The sequence below is a fragment of the Malaclemys terrapin genome, chromosome 5, assembly GCF_027887155.1.
Source record: "Malaclemys terrapin pileata isolate rMalTer1 chromosome 5, rMalTer1.hap1, whole genome shotgun sequence".
NCBI lineage: Eukaryota > Metazoa > Chordata > Testudines > Emydidae > Malaclemys > Malaclemys terrapin.
In genome coordinates this window covers 116,515,480-116,538,619 of record NC_071509.1, presented here as the reverse complement: position 1 = coordinate 116,538,619, position 23,140 = coordinate 116,515,480, and the positions used below count along the sequence as shown (strand labels likewise).

Below are 23,140 nucleotides of genomic sequence, written 5' to 3'. Positions count from 1 at the left end.
TGATTTAACTAAATCTGTGCAAGTCTGCGTGTAGATAGGCTCTGTGTACCGCAATAGCAGAAGTATAGACTCACTCCATGGCACCCTCACTATCCTCCAGAACACAAGCCAGATGTCATGTTATAGCAGATATATCAGATGAAATATAGTAAAGGAAGCAGAGAAAATGCAAAGAAACAAGGAACGGACAAAAGTACCTCAATTTCTTTCAAGTCTAGGTAGGAAGTGTGTAGGAAGACAGATGTTCTTGTGAATAAAGCCCAGCCTATACTAGGGAAACTTGCACCACTTTAACTACACTGATGCAGTTATACAGCAGGGCTTACAACGGTACAGCTAACTTTGGAGCACCACTGTAAAGCCTTACCTATAATTAAAGTTGCATCTATATTGCTTATATGAATATAAAATTGTTAAGCTAAACCAATTGTGCGTGCTCAGACTGTTGTGCTTGCACCATATGCTTGTACAGCAGTAGAAACCACGAGCACACAGCCCCTCTGAATTGATGGTAGTGATTTGTAAGCCCCACTTTACATCGGTGCTCAAACACTGCCCTGGTGCACATTTATTTAATGTAGGCAGAGCCCAAGCTGGAGCGTAGAGTGAACAAAAACGACGCCTAATTCTTTACAGAAGAGCCAAGTACCAGGTAAGTCTGACAAATACTCTTTTCAATATATCCTGACCTTCAGCATTCAATGTGTCACCCTCAGATTCATTCATATAATTGGAAGATCATTTTAAATTATGATAGATGAGTTTCCAACTAGAATTATGATTCTATTCAGACTATATAAAGTGCATGTATTTTTATATCAGATTCATGTTTAACACTTATCTGTAAAGTGCTTTACAAACATCTTCAAAGACTAATTTTGTACTTGTAAATTACAAAATAAATAGGATTTTAAATCCCTTTAATGCTAAGAACATATGAACGGCCATACTGGGTCAGATCAAAAGTCCATCTAGCTCAGTATCCTGTCTTCCGGCAGTAGCCAATGCCAGGAACCCAGAGGGAATAAACAGAGCAGGTAATCGAGTGATCCATCCCCTGTTGCCCATTCCCAATATTAGTTCTTAACTGTAATGTCTTCGTGAACTGTACAGCCTTAATTATGAAAGTTTTTATTACAATAATTTTCTTGCTTTCCTAAATTGTGACTTTAAAGAAAAAACATAACTAATTCTGAAGGATCTTTAACAAAGGTTTGACAGTATAAATGAACATTGATGAGCAGGCAAAAAACAGATATTAGAGTTGTTGAAATTGCAGTTGGAACACAGACTATCAAAGAGCAATGAAAGAGTTAAAGTTATTTGACTTCCGTTAATCATTCCTCTCACAAAGCCTTGCTTACTAATGTTAGCATTTAAATAGACCTGACTAGGCTTTGAAGCTAACACCTCTCTGGGTTGAAAGGTGATGGGAGAGGGGGAGGAGTGAGAGTTTGCACCTTTTGCTGCTGCTATTGTTAGGCAGAACTGAGAGTTTATTTTTGCAAGCCTAGATGAGTTACACATTACAGGCTACCTTACATCAATTTGCACAGCAAATACTGTACTATCTTCACAACAAGAAGCGCTAGAAACTTGGGTGCTGAGTTTCCACAACTCCAGCTGAAGTCAAGTCAACAAATCCCTGTATGGTAGCTTTACCTATGTGAGAACTCAGAGAACATTCAGTAATTATATGAAATATTATAATAGTATATGTAAAAAATACTGCTAATAGCATTTTTACCTGAAGAAGGAAGCAGCAATGCAGCCATACAAGATTTTTTCCTTTTCATCTATATATGCAACTGGGAAACTAAGACTGGTCAAGAAAACCAGATTTTCCAGTTTTACAGGTGAAAACAAAAGGGTTATTTTAAAATTCAAACAGAAGACCTTACTTGCAGTGGATATACGGTGATCAAGGCAATAAGATGTAAGGTGAGATTCTCACCCCTTCTCCAGCCCTTGTACACAAGGTAAAGGGGACAGAGTGGTGTAAAGGGACTCTAAAAGCCCCAGATCTAGGCAAAGGAGAAATTCCCCAGGGCAGGAACTGAAAGTGACAGCTACAAACTGTTTTCCAAGAACCCCTTAACAAACAGTGGCTTAAGGGGTACAACAGGGTGGGAGGAGAATTTTAGGTGCACAGTTCTACAAAGATTCTGGTCAGCAACTTAGCCCAGGTTTACACTAGGAGCGCTTCTCTGGTATAATTATACTATTATTACTATAGCAGCAAAGCACTCCTAGTATGGATTCAACTTTTGCCGGTACAACTTATACCGGCTTCTGCAAGCAAAATAAACTATACCAGCAAAAGTACAATTTTGCCAGTATAACTGTCTACACACAGTTAGGCTGATGTCAGCACAGCTATGTCACTCGAGGATCACAATTCTTCCCACCTCTGCCAGATCACAGTGTTGACAACTCTCATGATAATCACTAAAAAATGACCACGAGGCATTCTTGTGGCACCTTAGAGACTAACAAATTTATTTGTGCATAAGCTTTTGTGAGCTAAAACACACTTTATCAGGTGCATGGAGTGAAAAATACAGTAAGCAGAATAAATATTATAGCACATGAAAAGATGGGAATTGCCTTACTAAGTGGGGGGTCACAGTGCTAACGAGTCAATTCAATTAAGATAGAAGAGGCCTATTCTCAATAGTTGACAAGAAGGGGTGAATAATCAATGTTTTCCTAAAAAGGAGTCAAGTGGATATGTGATGATTTCACAGCCTTCATTCTTAAAGAAAAAGTAAGTTTCTAGCCCTTCTGGCTGTGGAGAAAGTTTCAAAATGTGACCCCAGTGCACCCTAAAGGCTCAAAAAGCAGAAGACAAATAAAAAGACCAAATCTTCTATTTTTTAATAATCTCATTATTTTTGGCGAGCCTGACTCATGAGTTTTCAACATTTCGGGTTGGCAATACTGTATGGTGGCAGAAGCTTGTAGAGTAGACCTGGCCTTAGACAGCCCTGGGCTATATACGTGTGCTGGCAAAACCCCCAACATAGACACAGCTATGCCGACAGAAGAGGGCTTCTGTAGGCATAGCTAATATCGTTCAGGAAGATGGTGCTGTATTACTATGCTGACAGAAGTCCTCCTGTCAGCAGATGCTGTGTCTACACTAGGGGGCTATGCAAGAATAGCGATTATGGGCAGAGCCTAGGTTCCATTGGGACCATTCTGGCCCTCAGCAGTCTAGAATTGTTAGGGTTCTGAACCCCCTCCTCCTCCCCCCTCTTGGGCTGTAAGTTCTGGTGTAGCACAGAATCTCATCCATAGATAGTAAACGTGCAAGTTTGTGCACACACAAGAGCACAGATGTAGCAGGGAGTGTTCCTCATGCTCTGGTCTCCAACACCATGTATGCAATCCAAACTGTTCAATCATGAGTCACGCTCCAAATAAATAATAATAATAATAATAGTAGTAGTAGTAATATTAAAATTTTTTAATTTTTTTTTACCATCTGGTTTTTGAGACTTTAAGGGTTCATGTTTACAAGCTTTTCTCCGCAACCATGAGGGCTGTGAGCTTACTTGCTTTTAAATAAAAGCAGAGATTCTCATGTAATTGCCTGACACTATGAGCTAGAGCACACATACCATAGGTTGCCTAAGGCGGCATGCGAGCTGATTTTCAGTGGCACTCTCACTGCCTGGGTCCTGGCCACCGATCTGGGGGGCTCTGCATTTTAATTTAATTTTAAATGAAGCTTCTTAAACATTTTAAAACCCTTATTTACTTTACATACAACAATAGTTTAGGTATATATTATAGACTTATAGAAAGAGACTTTCTAAAAATGTTAAAATGTATTACTGGCACGCGAAACCTTAAATTAGAGTGAATAAATGAAGACTCGGCATACCACTTCTGAAAGGTTGCCTACCCCTGAGCTAGAAGTTTAAGGAAAACACCAAATATTGAAAGACTCGTGATAAAAATCACAGGAGTTGGCAACACTAGTATAATCAGACCCCTTAACTTTATCATAGAACAGCACATAAATCCTTTTAAATTCCATTTGAAATGCATTGTTTTGCAGCTTTAAAATACTATTCAGACCAATCAATTTATTCCATTAAATGTAAAGCTGTCTTACCTCTTAGAACTAGAAATCAGAATTCTTTAACTACATGCAAACACAAAACTCCTTAGCAGTGACTGCTTCAGAACACCAGCGTCTAGGTGGGCAAATCATTCATTTTTATTTTCTACATGTAGCAACTGGACCCTGCAGTAACCAAGTGCTCCCTACTTTGCTTCAGTATTTGACTGTAAAATCTACTGCCAAGTCATCAGGATAAGATAAGAGACGAAAGTGGAGCGGAAGATCACAAAGTTGAGGAAAAATACAGATATTTCCCTTTCACCCATGCTTTTGATCACAGAAATCACATTTCAATCACTGTTACACAAAAATAAATATAAATCCAGACAATCCACTATTCAAACTTATTTTACCTTCTCTGTGCCTCGCTTCTTTTCTCTAGGTTGGTTAAGTTTAGCTTGTCTGTCCACCAAAATTTTCTGCCAGTACCGCTGTTCATGATCACCTTGACATACACATGAAGTGATAGTGCATTAATAAGGTTATCCAATATAAAGAACGCAGCATTTTATCTGTCATGGTCAGGTCAACTTATTTTAATATGTATAACCACATGAACAATATTTGTGGATGAAACCTGGCACTTCCGCAAGGAAGGAACTTCTGTGTAAGAACAGGTTAATCCCTTTTCATTATGAGAGGAAGCTCATTTCAATAAAAGTAGTTTTAAATACAACATTAGGCATACATATAAATCTTCAATCACTGACTTTGTGTTAATCTGAAAGAATATTTTTATGTGGGGAAGGAAGGCACGGGGGAAAAAGCAGAGAGGAAATTTGCTCCCCCAAAATCATCTTTGTTTTGAGGTCAAGTCTGGGAAATTTTTGATGGTTAAAAGTTACTTATTTTCATTTCAGTGAGCTGATTTAAAAAAACAAACAAAAAAAAACCCTAAACAATGACTTGGAGAGCACTACAAACCCAGAAAGGAATCTATTGTAAAGTAAGAGTCCCCTGCAAACCCAAGGTCCATCAACCCCAACTGTAACACTCTAGTCTTACTTGACAATGTTAAAATACTGAAGGCTTAATAGAGAGTAAAAATAAAGAATAGTAATATTATAACTTGAAAAGTAAATGCTGTATTTCTTCAGATTGTCTTTGGATCTCAGAACTGGAATGGTTTAAAGGCAAAGCTTCATCTCAAAATGAAATATTGCTGCATTCAGTAGATCACAAACTTCCAGCAGAACTCTGCTTAAGAATTAACATGACAAATAAATGCTTACATTATGGCTCTTAGGTCTGGTCTACTCTAGGAACTTACATGGGCGTAGCTATGCCTCTCAAGGGTGTGCAAAATCCACAGTCCCGAGAGACATAGCTATGCCGACTTAACCCCGATGTACACAATACTAGATTGATGGAAGAATTCTTCCGTCGACCTAACTACAGCCTCTCATAGAGGTGGATTACCTACGCTGATGGGAAGCGTAGGTAATGTCTACACTGAAGCACTACAGTGGTACAGCTGCAGTTGTGTCGGTATAGCGGTTTAAGTGTGGATATACCCTGAGGGTATGTCTACACTGCCCATGTTACAGCGCGGCCGTGCTGTGACGTGGGCAGTGTAGTCATGCTTTATCACCGGGGGAGAGCTCTCCCGGTGCTAAAAAAATAACCACCCCGAATGAGGGGTGCTAGCTTTATCGACAGGAAAAGCGCTGTTTACACTGGTACTTTTCAGCGCTAAAACTTTTGTCGCTTGGGGGGAGTTTTTTCACACCCCTGAACGACTCAAGTTTTAGCGCTAAGGTAGTAGTGTAGACACAGCCAGATTCCAAGGCCAGAAGGAACCATTGTGATCATTTAGTCTGACCTCCTGTATAACTCAGGCCATAGACCTTCCCCAAAATAATTACTACAGTATATCTTTTAGAAAAATATCCAAACTTGATTTTAAAATTGTCAGTGATGGAGAACCAACCATGACCCTGGGTAAATTGTTCCAACCGTTAATTACGCTCCTGTCTGAATTTGTCTCACTTCAACTTTCAGACACTGGATAATGTTATAACTCTCTCTGCTAGACAGAAGAGCCCATTATTAAAGGTTTGTTCCCCCATGTAGACAGACTATAATCAAGTCACCCCTTAACCGTCTCTTCGTTAAGATAAACGGATTGAGCTCCTTGACCTATCACTATAAGGCAGGTTAAGGCTCTATTAACAATGATAGTAAGTCCCTGATCCCTGATCCTGCATTGTGATCCACTGGGTGAACTGCTGCACCTATGCAAATCAAAATGCCAGATCAAGGCCACAGTTTGAGGATCCATTACTGGGCAGTACAGCATGGGGAGAAGGTGACCAACCCTCTGTGGAGAAAGAAGTGGTTCGGGACTATTTAGAAAAACTGGACGTGCACAAGTCCATGGGGCCGGATGCGCTGCATCCGAGGGTGCTAAAGGAGTTGGCGGGTGAGATTGCAGAGCCATTAGCCATTATTTTTGAAAACTCATGGCGATCGGGGGAGGTCCCAGATGACTGGAAAAAGGCTAATGTAGTGCCCATCTTTAAAAAAGGGAAGAAGGAGGATCCGGGGAACTACAGGCCAGTCAGCCTCACCTCAGTCCCTGGAAAAATCATGGAGCAGGTCCTCAAGGAATCAATTATGAAACATTTAGAGGAGAGGAAAGTGATCAGGAACAGTCAGCATGGATTCACGAAGGGGAAGTCGTGCCTGACTAACCTAATTGCCTTCTATGATGAGATAACTGGCTCTGTGGATGAGGGGAAAGCAGTGGATGTGTTATTTCTTGACTTTAGCAAAGCTTTTGATACTGTTTCCCACAGTATTCTTGCCACCAAGTTAAAGAAGTATGGGCTGGATGAATGGACTGTAAGGTGGATAGAAAGCTGGCTAGATCATCGGGCTCAACGGGTAGTGATCAATGGCTCCATGTCTAGTTGGCAGCCGGTTTCAAGCGGAGTGCCCCAAGGGTCGGTCCTGGGGCCGGTTTTGTTTAATATCTTTATTAATGATCTGGAGGATGGTGTGGACTGCACTCTCAGCAAGTTTGCAGATGACACTAAACTAGGAGGCGTGGTAGATACACTAGAGGGTAGGGATCGGATACAGAGGGACCTAGACAAATTAGAGGATTGGACAGAAAAAAACCTGATGAGGTTCAACAAGGACAAGTGCAGAGTCCTGCACTTAGGACGGAAGAATCCCATGCACTGCTACAGACTAGGGACCGAATGGCTAGGTAGCAGTTCTGCTGAAAAGGACCTAGGGGTCACAGTGGACGAGAAGCTGGATATGAGTCAACAGCGTGCTCTTGTTGCCAAGAAGGCTAACGGCATTTTGGGCTGTATAAGTAGGGGCATTGCCAGCAGATCGAGGAACGTGATCGTTCCCCTTTATTCGACATTGGTGAGGCCTCATCTGGAATACTGTGTCCAGTTTTGGTCCCCACACTACAAGAAGGATGTGGAAAAATTGGAAAGAGTCCAGCGGAGGGCAACAAAAATGATTAGGGGTCTGGAGCACATGACTTATGAGGAGAGGCTGAGAGAACTGGGATTGTTTAGTCTCCAGAAGAGAAGAATGAGGGGGGATTTGATAGCAGCCTTCAACTACCTGAAGGGGGGTTCCAAAGAGGATGGAGCTCGGCTGTTCTCAGTGGTGGCAGATGACAGAACAAGGAGCAATGGTCTCAAGTTGCAGTGGGGGAGGTCCAGGTTGGATATCAGGAAAAACTATTTCACTAGGAGGGTGGTGAAACACTGGAATGCGTTACCTAGGGAGGTGGTGGAGTCTCCTTCCTTGGAGGTTTTTAAGGCCCGGCTTGACAAAGCCCTGGCTGGGATGATTTAGCTGGGAATTGGTCCTGCTTTGAGCAGGGGGTTGGACTAGATGACCTCTTGAGGTCCCTTCCAACTCTGATATTCTATGATTCTATGATTCTATGGTCTGTGGTAAAATAAACCAGTTTCAGTAAAATATTTATATTTACAGACCTGTCCTTTATTTGGTGCAGTCTTAATTATTGTAGGTGCATGGTTTCTATTTCCTTTTGTTCTGTTCTTTAGTCATTTGGGGTTTTATCTAGAGGCTGGTCTACGCTTCAAAGTTTTACTGGTCTAACTATGTAGATTAGGTGGGTGTTGTGTTTTTTTTTTTTTTTAAATCACTGACAAAGAGCTTGCCTACATATTAAAATTATTTCAGATTAAGGTAGAGTGTGAATTTAAAGCAGAATAGCTATACTGGAATAACTCCATCTATAGACAAGGCCAGAGTTATACTGGTAAAAGCTCTAGTGAGGACACAGTTATACCAGAATAAAGACGCTCCACTTCCCTAGCGGCAATATGCTATACTACATCTTTATACCAGTATAACTGCATCCAAACTAACGACAGTTTTATCACTTTAACTATACCTGTATAGTTATCAGCTAGTCTAGTCATAAATTTCCATAAAATTCATTATTCCAAATGTTCTAGAGACACCCACTTGCCTTTCACCATCACATTGTAATTATGAGGCTGAAAAGTGGAATAGGAATATGGTTCACTGCAGTGACAACTGTCCATTGTCACTGAAACCAAAAAGTGATCTGCCAGTTGAAGTTATAATAAAGTCAAATGACCACTCTTGTACGAATAAAATTATGTGGCCTGGTTAAGGCAACCAATTTAAAATACCAACACATTTTGACAAAGAAAAAGTGACATTGTATGCTTGAGGTTTTGACGCTATAGTTTTTGTAGAAAAGGGAGAATAGCGACAAGAAGAAATAATGATATAAAACCAAAATATTGATTCTGTAATTTATACATGATGCAGGAAAGTATCTTAACTGAATATCAGCAATAAAGTTAAAATGAAACAACAGTCCTGCTCTTAGTTCCTAGGAGCTGTCTCTCATGCACATATTTTAATAAACATCTTACCAGTTAGGACCTCAAGTTTCCAGTTGTTTTTAATCTGAATTTCTTTATGTGCTTTCATTACAACTTGTGCATCTTCAGGAGTTTTAAACCGAACATGACACTCTATATCTCCTTCCAGCATGTCAACATAAGCAACATCAGCTATCATTGCCAGAACATCCTGTGGCACAAAAGAGAACTCAGACAAGTTAGCCAGAACAAAAATAAACTGCAATATTTTCAAATACTGTCCTTTGAAAATCCAAGGTGCATACAAAGGAGCAATGGCTTGGGAAATATTCTCTAAAGTCAGTTACAAGGAAGTGAAAGTGCAACTTTATTACATTAATAAACGAATCTGATGTCAAATAATTTCTGGCTAACATTTATTGAGTTTTCAGAAGAAAATCTATGAATAGTCAACGTTTACTAGATTGAGAACTATATAATTTACCTCAGAGCTGCATGTGTCCCAAGAACCCAAGTCCAGGCTATATCTATTATGAATCCACTCAACAGCTAACCCTTGTTGATGTTCTTTACAGTCATTAGGAGGGATGACAGCAGAAGAATAATTATGTAATACAATAGTATTTCCATTTCATATGTTAGTCCAACAAATATATATTTACTTCCACACCTAAATATTTTATTTAAGGTTAGGACTCTGGAGAATGAAAAGAAAAAGCTCAAGAACGGTGAAGAAGTTAGGAAATCAGTACATGGCACACTACAGTGGATACTGAGGTTCCTTTTCTCCTATACCAAATGATCTCTGCCTGAAAACTGACACCAGCAGCAGAAGAAGGAAGAGTCACACACACTCTTTCAATCAAATACTTTACCTGTGAAACTTGCTGTGAGGGAAATTAACTGGGATCACGCATTCCTAGTCAATTTCATTCACAGCAGGTACTGCAAGTAAAAAATGTTTCTATGCAAGAATTAGGTACTACTTTTAACCCTTCAGCTGCAAGGCTGAATCTTAAAACCCCCACAGCACTTAGGCTGACAAGACCATGTGTGGTCCAAACAAAACCTTTTCACCCCTAAGTTTGGTATTCCCACATAACATTTCCACAGAAAATTATGCAGACTACCAAAATTAATTTTACAGGAATATTTGCTTATTGGTTGATCTCTGAAAAGTGCCTTCACTCAGTAGCATTAAATAACATTTTGGTAATCAGAATTGAAATGTTTAAGCAATAATGTTACATTTAAAATATATGCAATAAGCCAGCAAAAGGTATTTTGCACTTATCTGTCAAGAATGTATTGTGAAACCTAGACTTACAACAGAGGTGACCAGACCAGCAACAAAATATTTCCATAATTTCCTAAAGTAAGCCAAAACATCGTAATATTTTTGTGTAACATTTTGTAAAATGTTATCAGCCCTGTTTATTCTCTAGTCATGGTTGTGACTCCATAGTTAAGATGGGGAGTGACTTTCTATTATAATTCATATTTTCACAGTCCTTTCTTTTCTCCTGAGAATTTTCATGCTTAGTCACATGTCAGATGATTTATTTTTTTAAGACTGATGCAAATCAGGCAAGTAATTTGATTTACATATCTGAAAATACCAGAGAGTCTAACACAGTTTGATTTCATCTACACAAACAAGATCAAAACTCTGTTATCCCCTTGACTATATTACATCATGTTGTAACTCAAACCCCTGACACAATAAAACATGTAAATGCAGACAAACACTAAATAGCGCCTAGATATTACAAGTGATGAGTGAGGGGGAGGGAGGAGGTCAGACATTCTCTCATTAATGTCTCTTGGCTCTTAGATAGCTGCTTATAAATACCTAAATAGATAAGACTGATTCAGCTGAAAGCATATCACCAATTTGTTTTCAGTAAGAGAGATATGGCCCCGATCTTGCAAAAACGTACGCACATGCTGAAGTTTAGACACATGATTAGCCACCCTGACTTCAACTGTATTATTCACAGGATTGTAAACTTAAGCAATTGCATAAGTCTTTGCAAGACTAAGTCTGAAATAGTTCTCTCATTGCCTTAAATGATCTACAGAGTATTCATTCCAATATTGCCAATATAACATAATGTTTACTGTTTGAAAAGCATTCAAGTATTAAACCTTCTGATTTAAGTGTCATAAAAGAACTGATTCAGTCCATATACTAATTCAGGGCCCCATCTATGCAAAAGAACCAGCATACGCTAATACTTCACATATTACTGTGCCGGGGGCTTCTGAAATGGATGTTTCAGAATGTATTTAAATTAGGGGCAAGTGATGAAAATAACCATAGAAACTCAGCTTCTGTGTTTCCCCAAACAGGCACAAGTTCGTGTCTCTATTTATTCTTTCTTATCTGAACCAAAAATACATAAGACATTGGTCTTCTATCACCTCACAGCGCGGCAAATTTATATTAAGTTTCATGTAAACTAAGACCAAAAAACCAATTTGACAAGCACAAAAATAAGTAACAGTTACATGTTATTTCATTTATCAAATTACATATAACCATATGTAACATAAATGGTATTTTTGGAATAATTGTGAGTCACTTAGGGAAATATTTTATCACTCTCATTCAGGGAGCACTTTATTGGCCTCAAGTTCCTATTAGATAAACAAACCTTAAGTAAAAAAAGGTTCAGTAAAAAATTACTGGCACTGTATATTATTTTGATAGAGATTAATCTATATTAAGCAACTATCATCCATTTTGCCTTTATATGAAGTAACAGCTTACCAGTAACTTAAATAGTTATTTTGTTTGTTTTCTTAACAATACAGAATTCAACTGATGTTTGTCATACCTAAGTTGTAAGGGTGGAGCAGTCAGGGCTGGTGATAGAGGGAGAAAATGACTCACCCCTCAGTAAAAAGTAAATCTGTTTTATAAAACTTATTTTTGTGGTAAACTTGACTTCTCTGGAAGAGCTCTTTTCTCTTCTCAAAGCTTTTATTACTGTTGGTTTTGAAATAGGTTCTCTCAACCTGGTTCTGCTTTAATGAAATCTTCCATTAATGGGTACTATTCAGAAATATGTATACAGCTAGTTGCCGGATAGAAATTCAATAGGACTAGTTTAAATGGTATTCAATCATTTTCAGGATGGTATAAGGGGAAAGGATAACAGCTGCCCTGAGGTTACAAAGGCATTACCTTGATGTGTTTCCTGCCTGGTAGGGGTTCGGTGCTAATGATCTTCACAATTACTCCACTCACAAACTGTGGTCCCATTGTGTTAGCTTTCTCAGGGGGGCCAGAATCTTCATTGGTGGCTGTTAATTTGAAGAGGAAAAGAGCATAATGAAGCTTCACACGTATTACCTTGACAAACACAAGATAACCACAAAAATCACACAAACAATGCAATAAATCTTGTGGTGGCATTCATACAGTGAATACCAAACACGGCTGCAATGGATATATACTTTGTTAGTTGGGATCAATTTATATATATAGATATTGATGGCAGAAACTAGTATTTCAAAAGATAAAACCAAAGTGACAATACCAGGAGATGGCATAATGAATGAATCAATTAGAAATCCCTCCTAAACAAAAGGCCTTTTACAAGTCCTTTTGCAGTTTTAAACACAACCTATGGTAAGAATACTTAAATTAACACCCTGTTAGTTGTAAGGATCTTTGCACCCCAAATTCTGGAATGATCTTGAAGAGTGCTGAAAAAGGTTTAGTGCTCCTAGGCTAGAAGTTTGTGGACAGAAGTTCAGGGGATCCAGTGCAACCCAGTAACAGAGTAAGGCACTTTCTGGAACACTGTTTACTCCATCTACACTGACCACAGAAACATTGCTAGCATGGTACTGTCAAGAACTGAGTTGAAACATGGTTCTGACTAACACGGATGCACTGCTTGTGTAGACAGGCCCAGAATGGAAAATACCGCAAGACTTGGTAGTTGGTTTACTGTGAAATATTATCATTAAATTAAACTAAACGTCTCAAAAGCAAAGATCATTTTGTAATCTTGGATTATTTTCTAAATAATTTGATTATTCATTAATTCAGATAATTCAATAAACCATAATCGGGGTATAAATACAATTTATTTTATATAACATAGTTCCTTTAATATGAAGTATTGTAAAAGCTTTATTTCACTCTGCCTTTTCCATTCAGAGAAGTTAGTACACTGTGGAACTATTTTGATATAGATCTATTTTCCAGTTCTATTCGAATACCAAACTCTAATGACCACCAACTGCATTTAAAAAAAAAAACAACCCATCATAAAACACACAACATAAAGATCATCAGAACAACCATTACATTTGACATTTTTTGTTTGAGGACACTTTTGTACACCACTATCTGTTTCCATCTTCTCCAGACACTCAGATTTGATTTGGGACATTGTTTTCTTTAAGGAAGCCATGCTGGCTTTTTGAAGGGCCAAATATTCTTGCTTCAGATCCATCCATTCACTCCTACGTAAGACAAAGATTTAGGAATAAAAATGTCAACATTTGTGCAAAGATAATTAGACTTAAAAAAGCCATTACTAACATGAAGACAAAATTATGATGCTATTATTTGTATTACTGCAGAATCTGGGAGCCCTAGTCATGGACCAGAACCCCACTGTGCTAGGTGTCGTACAAACAGAACGAAAAGAAAGTCCCTGCCGCCAAAAATGTAATCTAAGTATAAGACAAGAGACAACAGACAGAGACAGATGAGGTAGCACAAGAGAACAGGACAATATTGGTCAGCATGATAGGCAGTGGTCTCAGTACACCAACAGTCTAACTTATCAAATTTTTGTAGACATCATGAAAAAGACAAGTATTGAGGAGGGTTTTGAAGTAGGATAATGAGGTAGCTTTGAAGATGTTTATGGGGAGTTCCTCCCAAGCGCAAAGCACAGTATGGAAAAAGCACAAGAGTGCTTGTTTGAAAAATTAGCAAGTGGGTAACAGAGGGTAGCATTGTGGACTGATTAGAGGTGACAGTCAACATCTTGATAGCGAATGAGAGTGGGGATAGGCTGCAATGGGTGACATGGTCAAAATGACTTGCAAATAAAATACAAACCATAGCTGATATCAGGGGGCAGATGCTCAGTTGGCGTAAATTGGAGCTATGGCAATATATGCCAGCTGAGGCTCTCCCCTGTTGTGCTTAATGGCCTCCCCATCTTTTTATATAGCTGTCTAGGGTCTGATGGTTATCTGACTAAATTACCACTTTGTTTTATCTACTAAATGGTCTAAATAAATACTAACAGGAGAACAAAATTACTAACAAATTAAGAGAGATTGCCAAATGTATTACATCTTCTTCAGAAAGCATTCTTAATGCTTTGGTAAATCAGACATATATTATTTGGAACTGGAATTACAGAGCACGGACACTAATTCAGGATTGATTAGTTCACTGAGCCCTCTTTAGTTTTACTACATTAAAAATTAGTCATTTTCTCTAGAAAATTCACTGATTAAAAACCAACAACTGGTTAAACTCACCCCCAAAAAAAAAAAACCTTAGAGATAAGAACATTCCTTACTATTCAAATGCATTAGAGTTTTAAAAAAATCCACACTGCATGGAAGCAATTTATATATTTACATACATTTAACATGGAGATGTTTCTGCAAACAGCTAGAGCTTTGCTCCATAGAAACACAATGCCTATAGTGCCACTGTGAGAACGACTCATTGTTACCCTAATCTGTGCTATCAAACAAGCTGATAGGGGATTTTTAAAGAGGAGGATATCTTGTGGTAATGGTTTTAGCTGTTAACATTGACAACTGTATACTTCAAAAAAGCATCTAGCTCACCCAGGATCATACGTTCTCACAGAGCAAAGACATTAAAATAACAAAAGAGCCATGTAATGATTCTTTGAGATAAAAAGGCAACAACCACTCTGTAGTAAGGTATGGTATAAATAAGAGCCGGAGGAGGCACTCCCTGTTAACTAGACTGAAAAGGAAGAGCACACCATGGGGAATGAGCCAGGCAAGTAATTCAATGTTTATAATGTTCTTCTGAAGCATTTCTACTATGCAATAATGAATAGAAATGTAATATTCTTCTGTTATATTTTGTGCAGCAGGTGTACTGAACTGGTGGAAAAGGATAGCAGACACTGCAAAGTACTGGTTTATGTGGACCCCTTCTACTTTAACATGGAGGTGCTTTCTGTGACTATAAAAAGTAAGTGCTTCCATGTTTTAGTAGAGGTGAATCCTGATCTCAGTCCTGGAATATCCATATGGAAAAACAGGAACCTTGCCTCTACTCTTGTGTCAGAGGATTTGTTGATCCATAAAGGAAATAAACACAAGAAGAGGAAAAATAAGAAATCATGTTTACCTATTATGTATGTTATTGTAATTAATATTAATGATTATTACAAGTGAGGTATTTATGACAACTTTTAAAGGACCCCCTTTGCTTTAACATGGGGGTACCTGCTGCCTAGAAAAAGTAAGTGCTTCCATGTTTCAGTCGTGGTGGATCCTAGTGTCTTGAATTTATGACACTTCTAGCAAATAAGACTGATCACCGCTCAGAAAGCAAACTAAAATGTACAAAAAATAACAAATGCTAGCAAGTCTGTCCTTTAAAATATCAACCCTTATTATTGTTGTACTTCAAACTTCAGATTTTTCACAACAAAAATGCTGCCTAAAGATTACATTTTATATTATTAGAAAATACTCTGAATGTGCATGCTATATTTTAACAAATTCTTATATGTAGTTATATTTTACAGAAAAAAAGAGGTATAACAGAAGTTTGCAGCCTCAGCTTAAAGGACCCCCACTACTTTAATGTGGAAGTACTTGCTTTGCTTCTGATAAAGTAAGTGCTTCCATGTTTTAGTGATGGTGAAACCTGATTTTCAACTGCAGAACATCTACACTGAAAAAATTCCCATTTCCACAGAAAACATTTGATGTGGAAACCTAAGAGGACTAAAGACTTACAGAATTGTAATTAATCTGTAGCAAAAACATTCCATGCATTGTAGATATGAATTACACAAATACTCTTAAGGGAGAAATCCTGCCCATATGAGGCACTTAGACAGAATCCATGGCTTAGACTGGCATCATGACATAAATATGAAATTCTCTGGGGGCAGAGGGCAGTCAATACTGTTTTTCTCCACAGCACTAATGCATCCCTATACAGGGTTAGTTTCTCTCTTTTCATAACAGCTATGCACTCATGGATTTACTTCCTTCCCTCCTCACCCCCATGCAAAAATAGTTAGTCTTTGTTGTAAAGGACCCCCTCTACTTTAACATGGAAGTACTTGCTGGATGCTTGAAAAAGTAAGTGCTTCCATGTTTTAGTTGTGGTGAATCCTAATTGCTCATTTACAGATCAATTACACAGCAGAAAATGCTGTTTTAGTACACTGGTTAAAAGTCCACTGTGATTATCTGGAGGGCCCCAAGTTGGAATGTTGTTTGTGTTTGTATTTGATAGTACTGTATTTTTGGCTTTTATACCTATTTTTGTATTTTCCAGGTACCACACAACACACAGAGCAACAGATAGCTTTTTTTAAATCCAATGAGAGATGTTGGTATTAAGAGTATTAGAAGGAATGTAAATAAACTACTCAATTTACATTTTCTATACTACTATCTATTAAGGAGAAGGAATGTAAATAAATACACTACTCAATTTACATTTTCTATACTACTGTCTATTATCAAGGAGAACAGCAATTTTTATATGAAATACTTATAGTATAGAGGTTTTTTTTATTTTACTTTTAAATAAATGGCAACCTTTTTTAAGATAAGTTTTACCCAGCTACATAGTGGACTCCATGATGCAACAACAAAATATATATATATATATTTTTAATTTGAATCTGTTTTGTTATCTAAAAGTTCGCTGTAAATATCTCTTGTAAAATGTTTAAACTTTGTTGTTATATATCTTAACTGCAGGCCACTACTGTTGCTAATATGCAACTCTGTTGTGTAAAAGCTGGAATTGCACTTTAGCAATGGTGATGGACTGTAAGACATACAAATAGATATTACAGGAAATGGCAATGTAATACTGGACATATTAGATGCTCTCAGATAAATATCAAAAGATGCATTGTATTCAATTAATTTCAGTTTGGCGATATTTAATAAAGTATGCAAAACTTTAGAAACTTGTGATTTTATTGGACAGTTATATTTTTATATTTTATTTGAAAACGTCACACAGTTAACAGTGGCATATTGGCGTAAAGAAGCATGCACATTCACGTCTACCATTATGTCAAAACATGAAAGCATTTAAATTTGGGTTACTATATAACAGTTTAAATGGATGTAAAAGATTCTCCTTATAATCTTCTGTTTCTGGGGCTTAATTTGGTCTGTTCACTTGTAGAGAATCATGAACAATTCAAATTTTGATCTTGGAAGGATCTAAGAAAGTACAACATAGTTATATCCACAACTCTTAAAAGTATCCTTTTTGAAGAAATCCCATTAAATTCAAAGGACCTGGCAACACAGCTACTAACACTTTTATCCCATAAATACTTACCACACAAAACTCAACTTATTGCTAGTTAAAAGATAAGCTACATAGCTTGTTCTGCCTTTTAAATCATAATATAGTTTCCAAACAAACACTTAAAATATTTTACCTACACACATCCTGGGATTGCACAAGAGAAAAGTGACTTTTTAGCAGATTTTGTGCCATGACTGACACCACAGTCTGCATGGATAGTAAAATCATAACTGAAGCTAAGTTTTCATTAATTGGAAAATAGGTGCAAAAAATATATTTAAATTGTTGAGAGAATTAACTGAAAGTCTTAAGTTCAATCCTGAACATTTATTTTAAAGGAAAGCATTCAAATAAAATGCTTTCAACCTATCTCAGGCACTTCAATTCCTTTAAAAACACGGTCCATATCTTTCTTACATTGTTGTAAATTCAAACACCACCAAGCTTGAAGGGTGTAACACTGGTGTAATTTACTCCTGAGTTTACATGAAGAAAAAGCAGACCTGTGTGCCTTATGCAAACTGTATAATGCCATCAAAGTACAGACCAGAGTTTCATTTATTTCAGTATCCAACAGTGGTCAGAGAGATTCTTAAAGATTAGGCTTAAGAAGCTTCCATAATGAACCTAATTGTGGGGATATGCTGTGAACATTTTACTTTTGCACTTATTTTCTTTAAGAGATTGAAGTTATTTGCCACAAAGACAGCAGGGTTCTGTGTATTTTTCATTATCTGAAATAGAGCTAACATCCCACCATATGGTGGAAACAATAATTTTCCCCATTACTACTCCTAAAACAGCAGTCTTAAGACAAATTTTGACAAGTTCTCAAATAAGAAATCCACCTGATATATTAATGCAGTGACATTAACTTGAACTAATGTTGACTGAGAGCTTACAGCAGCTAACTGATTAGGAGGGGGGGAAAGAAACACTACTGCCCTACAGTGCAAGTGGGTTAATACCATTGCTCTCTTTTTGAATGGTATGGTATATTCAATCAGCACACACACAAAAAAAAAAAAAAAAAACCTACTCTGAATGCTATAAACATATTAGTTGATGTCATAACATACTTTGAGAGTACTCTCAATGGAATGACCTCCTCTCCCATCTTGTGCCTTTCTTTGTGCTTTTTCTTATGCTTCCTTTTTGATTTTGAAAGAGATGTGTCTTTCTTATCACCGTCTTTCTCCTCTTCTGTATTAACTTCTAAATGAAAAACACCAAAAGAAAGATAATTGGACATGACTTGGACAGATCATATTTAAAGTGATAAACATAATTGAAATGGCATGTTCCTTCATTTACATTGCTATAAGAAGCACTGCTGTGACAACATTTATGATCATCTTTTTCAGTTTGAAATTTTCCTACTAATATCACAGTGAAATGTAGAGAGGTCTCTTCTAATTTATTTCCACAGTATATTTTAAAAAGTACAGACTAATACAAACTGTCTCTGTCAACCAACATGAAAAACAATGCAGAATGCCTGTTTTAGACTATTATTCACTCTCTACTTTGTTTCATTCCCAACCCTTCACTCCTTTCTCCACTGAGCACTGAAGGTTTATCCTTTACAAAGCTGAAAAGATATTGTACTCCATTGCTTCCTTCATCTTAGATTCTTAATTCTCCCTTAAGCCACCTATAATCCAGTATTCTTTTCCTCTCCACACCCCTTCTAGTTCACATTAAAACCATCTCCAGCTATGTGAATAAGAGAAACTCATTAATGGATTTCCAACAATAGTTGCTGTCTCCCTACTTTTCCCCCCTCATCAGTAGCATGAGCCACTATTCCAGTGGTTCTCAAACTTCATTGCACCGCGAGCCGCTTCTGACAACAAAAATTACTACACAACCCCAAGAGGGGGGACTGAAGCCTGAACCAAAGCCTGATCCCCATCACCACTTGGTGGGGGGCCAAAGACAAAGCCTGAGCCTAACCCTGTAACCTGAGCACCACCGCGCTGAAGTCCTTGGGCTTTGGCCCCAAGTAGTGGGGCTTGGGCTTCAGCTTTGGCCCCGGGGCGGTGGGCTTCAGGCTTTGGCTCTGGCGTTGGGCCCTGGGCCACAACAAGTCTAAGCCAGCCCTGGTGACCCCATTAAAATGGGGTCTCGACCCACTTTGGGGTTCCGACCCACAGTTTGAGAACTGCTGCACTATTCTATTTCCCATAAACTATTCCCTGTCAAAATCAAAATCAGGGGTAGTCAATAGGCAGACTCCAGGCCAAATCTGGACTGCCAGATGCCGTTGAATGGCCCCCAAAATCTTTTTATTTACTTATTTATTATCATTATTGTTATTGTTATTTTTTCTGGAGTCTGGACCTGGACTATACATTGGCCAAGAAATTTGGACCTTGACAAAAAATAATTGACTACCCCGATCAAAAGTGATCTTATCACTCTCCTTCTGCTGAAACCCTCAGCTAACTAGTCCTCACTTGCGAGCCACAATCCTTTCCCCTCTCCCATTTTATATAGACTTGGCTGCCTCAGTATGCGGACTCAATGACCTCAAAAGGTCCCTGCCAGCCCTACATTTCTAGGATTTTATGATTTTTGTTTTGAAAAAAGTTGTTTTCTCAACACAAACTTTTGGATCTGTGGATATCAACCTTTCCCCAAAACTACGATTGCTGTAGTCCCAGGTGATTAGCTATTTACTTTTAGCTTCTAACCATGGATCCTTATTGTCACATGTAATTTTGACATAGCTTTTAATATCTTGTGTTGCTGTATCTTTCTTATTTCCAGTAGAAAAGAAAAAAAGTGTCTCCAGCACATTCCTTTTCTGATTTTAATCCTACCCATCTAGGTTTTTATATGGGGCCTTTCAGCATAGTCTTGAGTTTTTAAATCTACACCCAATTTCAATGGCGTTCCAGCTGCCCATACCAGGTCTGACTTGAGCCTTCCCTGTAAACCATATTCATTTCTGATGAGAGCATCAAACCTTACCTAGTGTCTCTGCTATTCTCCATCAAGCTCATCTCTCTTGAATGTCTCAGTGCTAGCTTTAAACTTGACAACATTTCTATGAGCAATGATATGCAACTCTACATATTCCTCAACTCATTATCTGAACCCTCATGTATCTGCCAGCTATTGGCCCAAATACCACTAATGAATGCTTCAAAAGATTAAAGTCCTTTTGATAAAAAGTAATTGGTGTCCAATGTCTGAATCCATTATCACTCTCCTTAACACATAAATTTACCCAATAAACACTAGTCTAAGTACTAGGCCTAGTAACCCGAGGCCATCCCTCCCAAAGCCAGGAGCGTGTATCCCCCTCCTCCCTCTATGCACAACTCTTTCACTCCCTCCTCCTTTCATGAAACCCTGCTCTTCTCTAGCCTTGACTCCTACTGGGCTCCCTACTCCTTCACTTGTCTGCCACCAAGTCCTAACTCGCTCAAAATTCCATCTTTCCATAAGGAAGTGGGTTTTCAGGAACTGATTCGCCTTAATTTATACCCTAACAATGAGATTTCTAACACTGAGAAGGAAATTCTATTTTGGTTCCCAAATCTTTCCCCCATTCCCACTTCTTCCTCTTCTGCAAACCCACCTTTCATTATCTCTGGAAGATTGTGAAAATCCATCTTTAGTTAATTTTGCTTCTATGCAGCTAAAAGAAAATACAAAAAGGTACAAAATTGAATAATATTTTTACCTTTGGAATCCTTTTGAGCTTCTGTTGTTTCTTCTTTTACAGAATGAACATCATCTTTTTGAGCAGTTTTCTTGACTTTTGCACCTAATGCCTCTACATCTCCAGAGTTGCTTCTTTTTCTCTTCCCTAGCCTACTTTCCTCAGTTAACTCTGGGCTTTCTGTTCTATCCCATTTTTTTCTCTCTTTCTTAGAAGGTTGCCTATGGACTCCAGATACTTCCATTTCCAAGCACTCAGATGTTGTCCTGTGTCTCTTTGACTTGCTTATTTGATCTGCAGTAGTGTCCATGTTTGATTCTTTCATTTCTGCAGCTGACTGTAAGCTGCTTTCTTTCTTCATTTTGGATTTTTTCTTCTTTTTCTTCTTCTTCTCTTCTGTATAAAGCAAACAACACATTTAAAACTTTGTCAGTTAGCATTCCTGATTAAAGCTTAGACTAGATCAGCGAGCCTAACTGCATAGAGGTAGCACAACATGCCCTCATGTTAAGAGATCAGAGAGTTTTCAGCTCCTGGGAAAGTTGATTTCTTTGCAATTACTAGAAAGAGGCAAGAGATGGTCCCAGAGAGCTTTACTAGTTATTTTAGGAAGATGAGATAAAACTATAGAGGGGGTTTTGCTAGAATCTCCCAATATAGAGTGAGGCCATGGTCTTGTAAGTGAAGGTTGAGAAGAGGTTTCCTAGAATGCTCTCTTTTGAGTTAGCAGGGAGAATCAAGAGTGCCTGAAAGGGTTGGGGATAAAGTCCTGTTCTTCCTCATGATTTGTATGTGATTACAACATTCCCTGGAACTGGCTGCTTTTGGAGGTTGGCAGGAAAGAAAAGGGTCCTTACTCCGTCAGGATGGACAAGTAAATAGGAAAGCTGGCTGATTTAAATTATGAGGTCTATTGGGGGACACAACCTTTGGTAGATACTGGGAAAATGTCAGAACTGCTTTTATGAATTCACTGAATCTATCACAATTTGTATATACCAAGAACTACATGCCTGCCAAGTTACTTAATAGGGAGATTATCTATATTGTAAAGTGGGAAAATTAGGTCTGATACCCAGTACTGTTTATTTGCTTCCAGATTGGCATGGGCTGGGAACACTACTGAGAAGCAGCACAATCAGATCCTGAAGTAGAAGCGGCACCTTCACCTTTTGAGTCACACCGATCACTACTAAAAATGATTAAGGAGCAAAGCCTTGTTGTTAATAAAGGAGTAGTCAGTCATTGTCCAGAAAAATGATGGATGTGATGGGGAAACTCACTGTGTGAATAGAAGGAGCCTCAAGACTCCGCATGAGACAAAGTGAGCTCCTCCATCAAAAACAAGGTAAGAATGAGCTGTGCAAGTCAACTGAAACTATAATCATGCTCCTTGAAGAATTATGCTATCAAAATTAATCTACAGATCCCTTACAGAACCACTGCTCAAGCATACTGAAGGGCTTTCCCTTTGCACTTTTCCCCATGTTTCTGTGAGCAAACATTTAGAAGTCCCTGCCCAGAGGCACTGGAGTTATGAAGACTGAAGGATCTTCAGTGAGATATTCAGACAGTAAAATTCTGGTAAATTTCTCTGGTTCTACAGAAATACAGCTAACAAGTTGAGCAGAAAGAAAAATGCCAGATGGTTGCCATCCAAGACCTGCTAGATCTAAAACATGTTGGTTTTAGCAGCCTTAATCTTTAAATGTAATTTTGCTATTATAATTTATACCCTTCTCTTCAATGCTAAATGTTTTTATGCAAGTATGACAAATCTGACTGGGACTCACGGTGATTGTTTAAATAATGATTAATAAATAGTACAGCCTAGTCTGCTAGTATGAAAGCAAACAAGGTTGCTTCTTGGTTAGCAAGAAATTTTCATCCTTATTCAAGACAGAAAAGAGACAGAAATTCACTATTGAAAACAGATG

General features: G+C 38.1%; 1 protein-coding gene across 2 annotated transcripts in view; it reads right to left on the bottom strand.

Moving 5' to 3' along the window:
• The window catches only part of LARP7 (La ribonucleoprotein 7, transcriptional regulator), a 39,992-nt gene that overhangs the window by 2,551 nt on the left and 14,301 nt on the right, over nucleotides 1–23,140 (bottom strand). For both annotated transcript variants that reach the window (XM_054030557.1, XM_054030556.1), the window contains exons 7-12: nucleotides 21,225–21,599; nucleotides 18,610–18,745; nucleotides 13,313–13,470; nucleotides 12,179–12,297; nucleotides 9,040–9,199; nucleotides 4,486–4,577 (exon numbers count right to left, since the gene is read on the bottom strand). In XM_054030557.1, coding sequence (XP_053886532.1) covers nucleotides 4,486–4,577; nucleotides 9,040–9,199; nucleotides 12,179–12,297; nucleotides 13,313–13,470; nucleotides 18,610–18,745; nucleotides 21,225–21,599 — 1,040 coding nt within the window. The remainder of the gene's footprint in view (nucleotides 1–4,485; nucleotides 4,578–9,039; nucleotides 9,200–12,178; nucleotides 12,298–13,312; nucleotides 13,471–18,609; nucleotides 18,746–21,224; nucleotides 21,600–23,140) is intronic.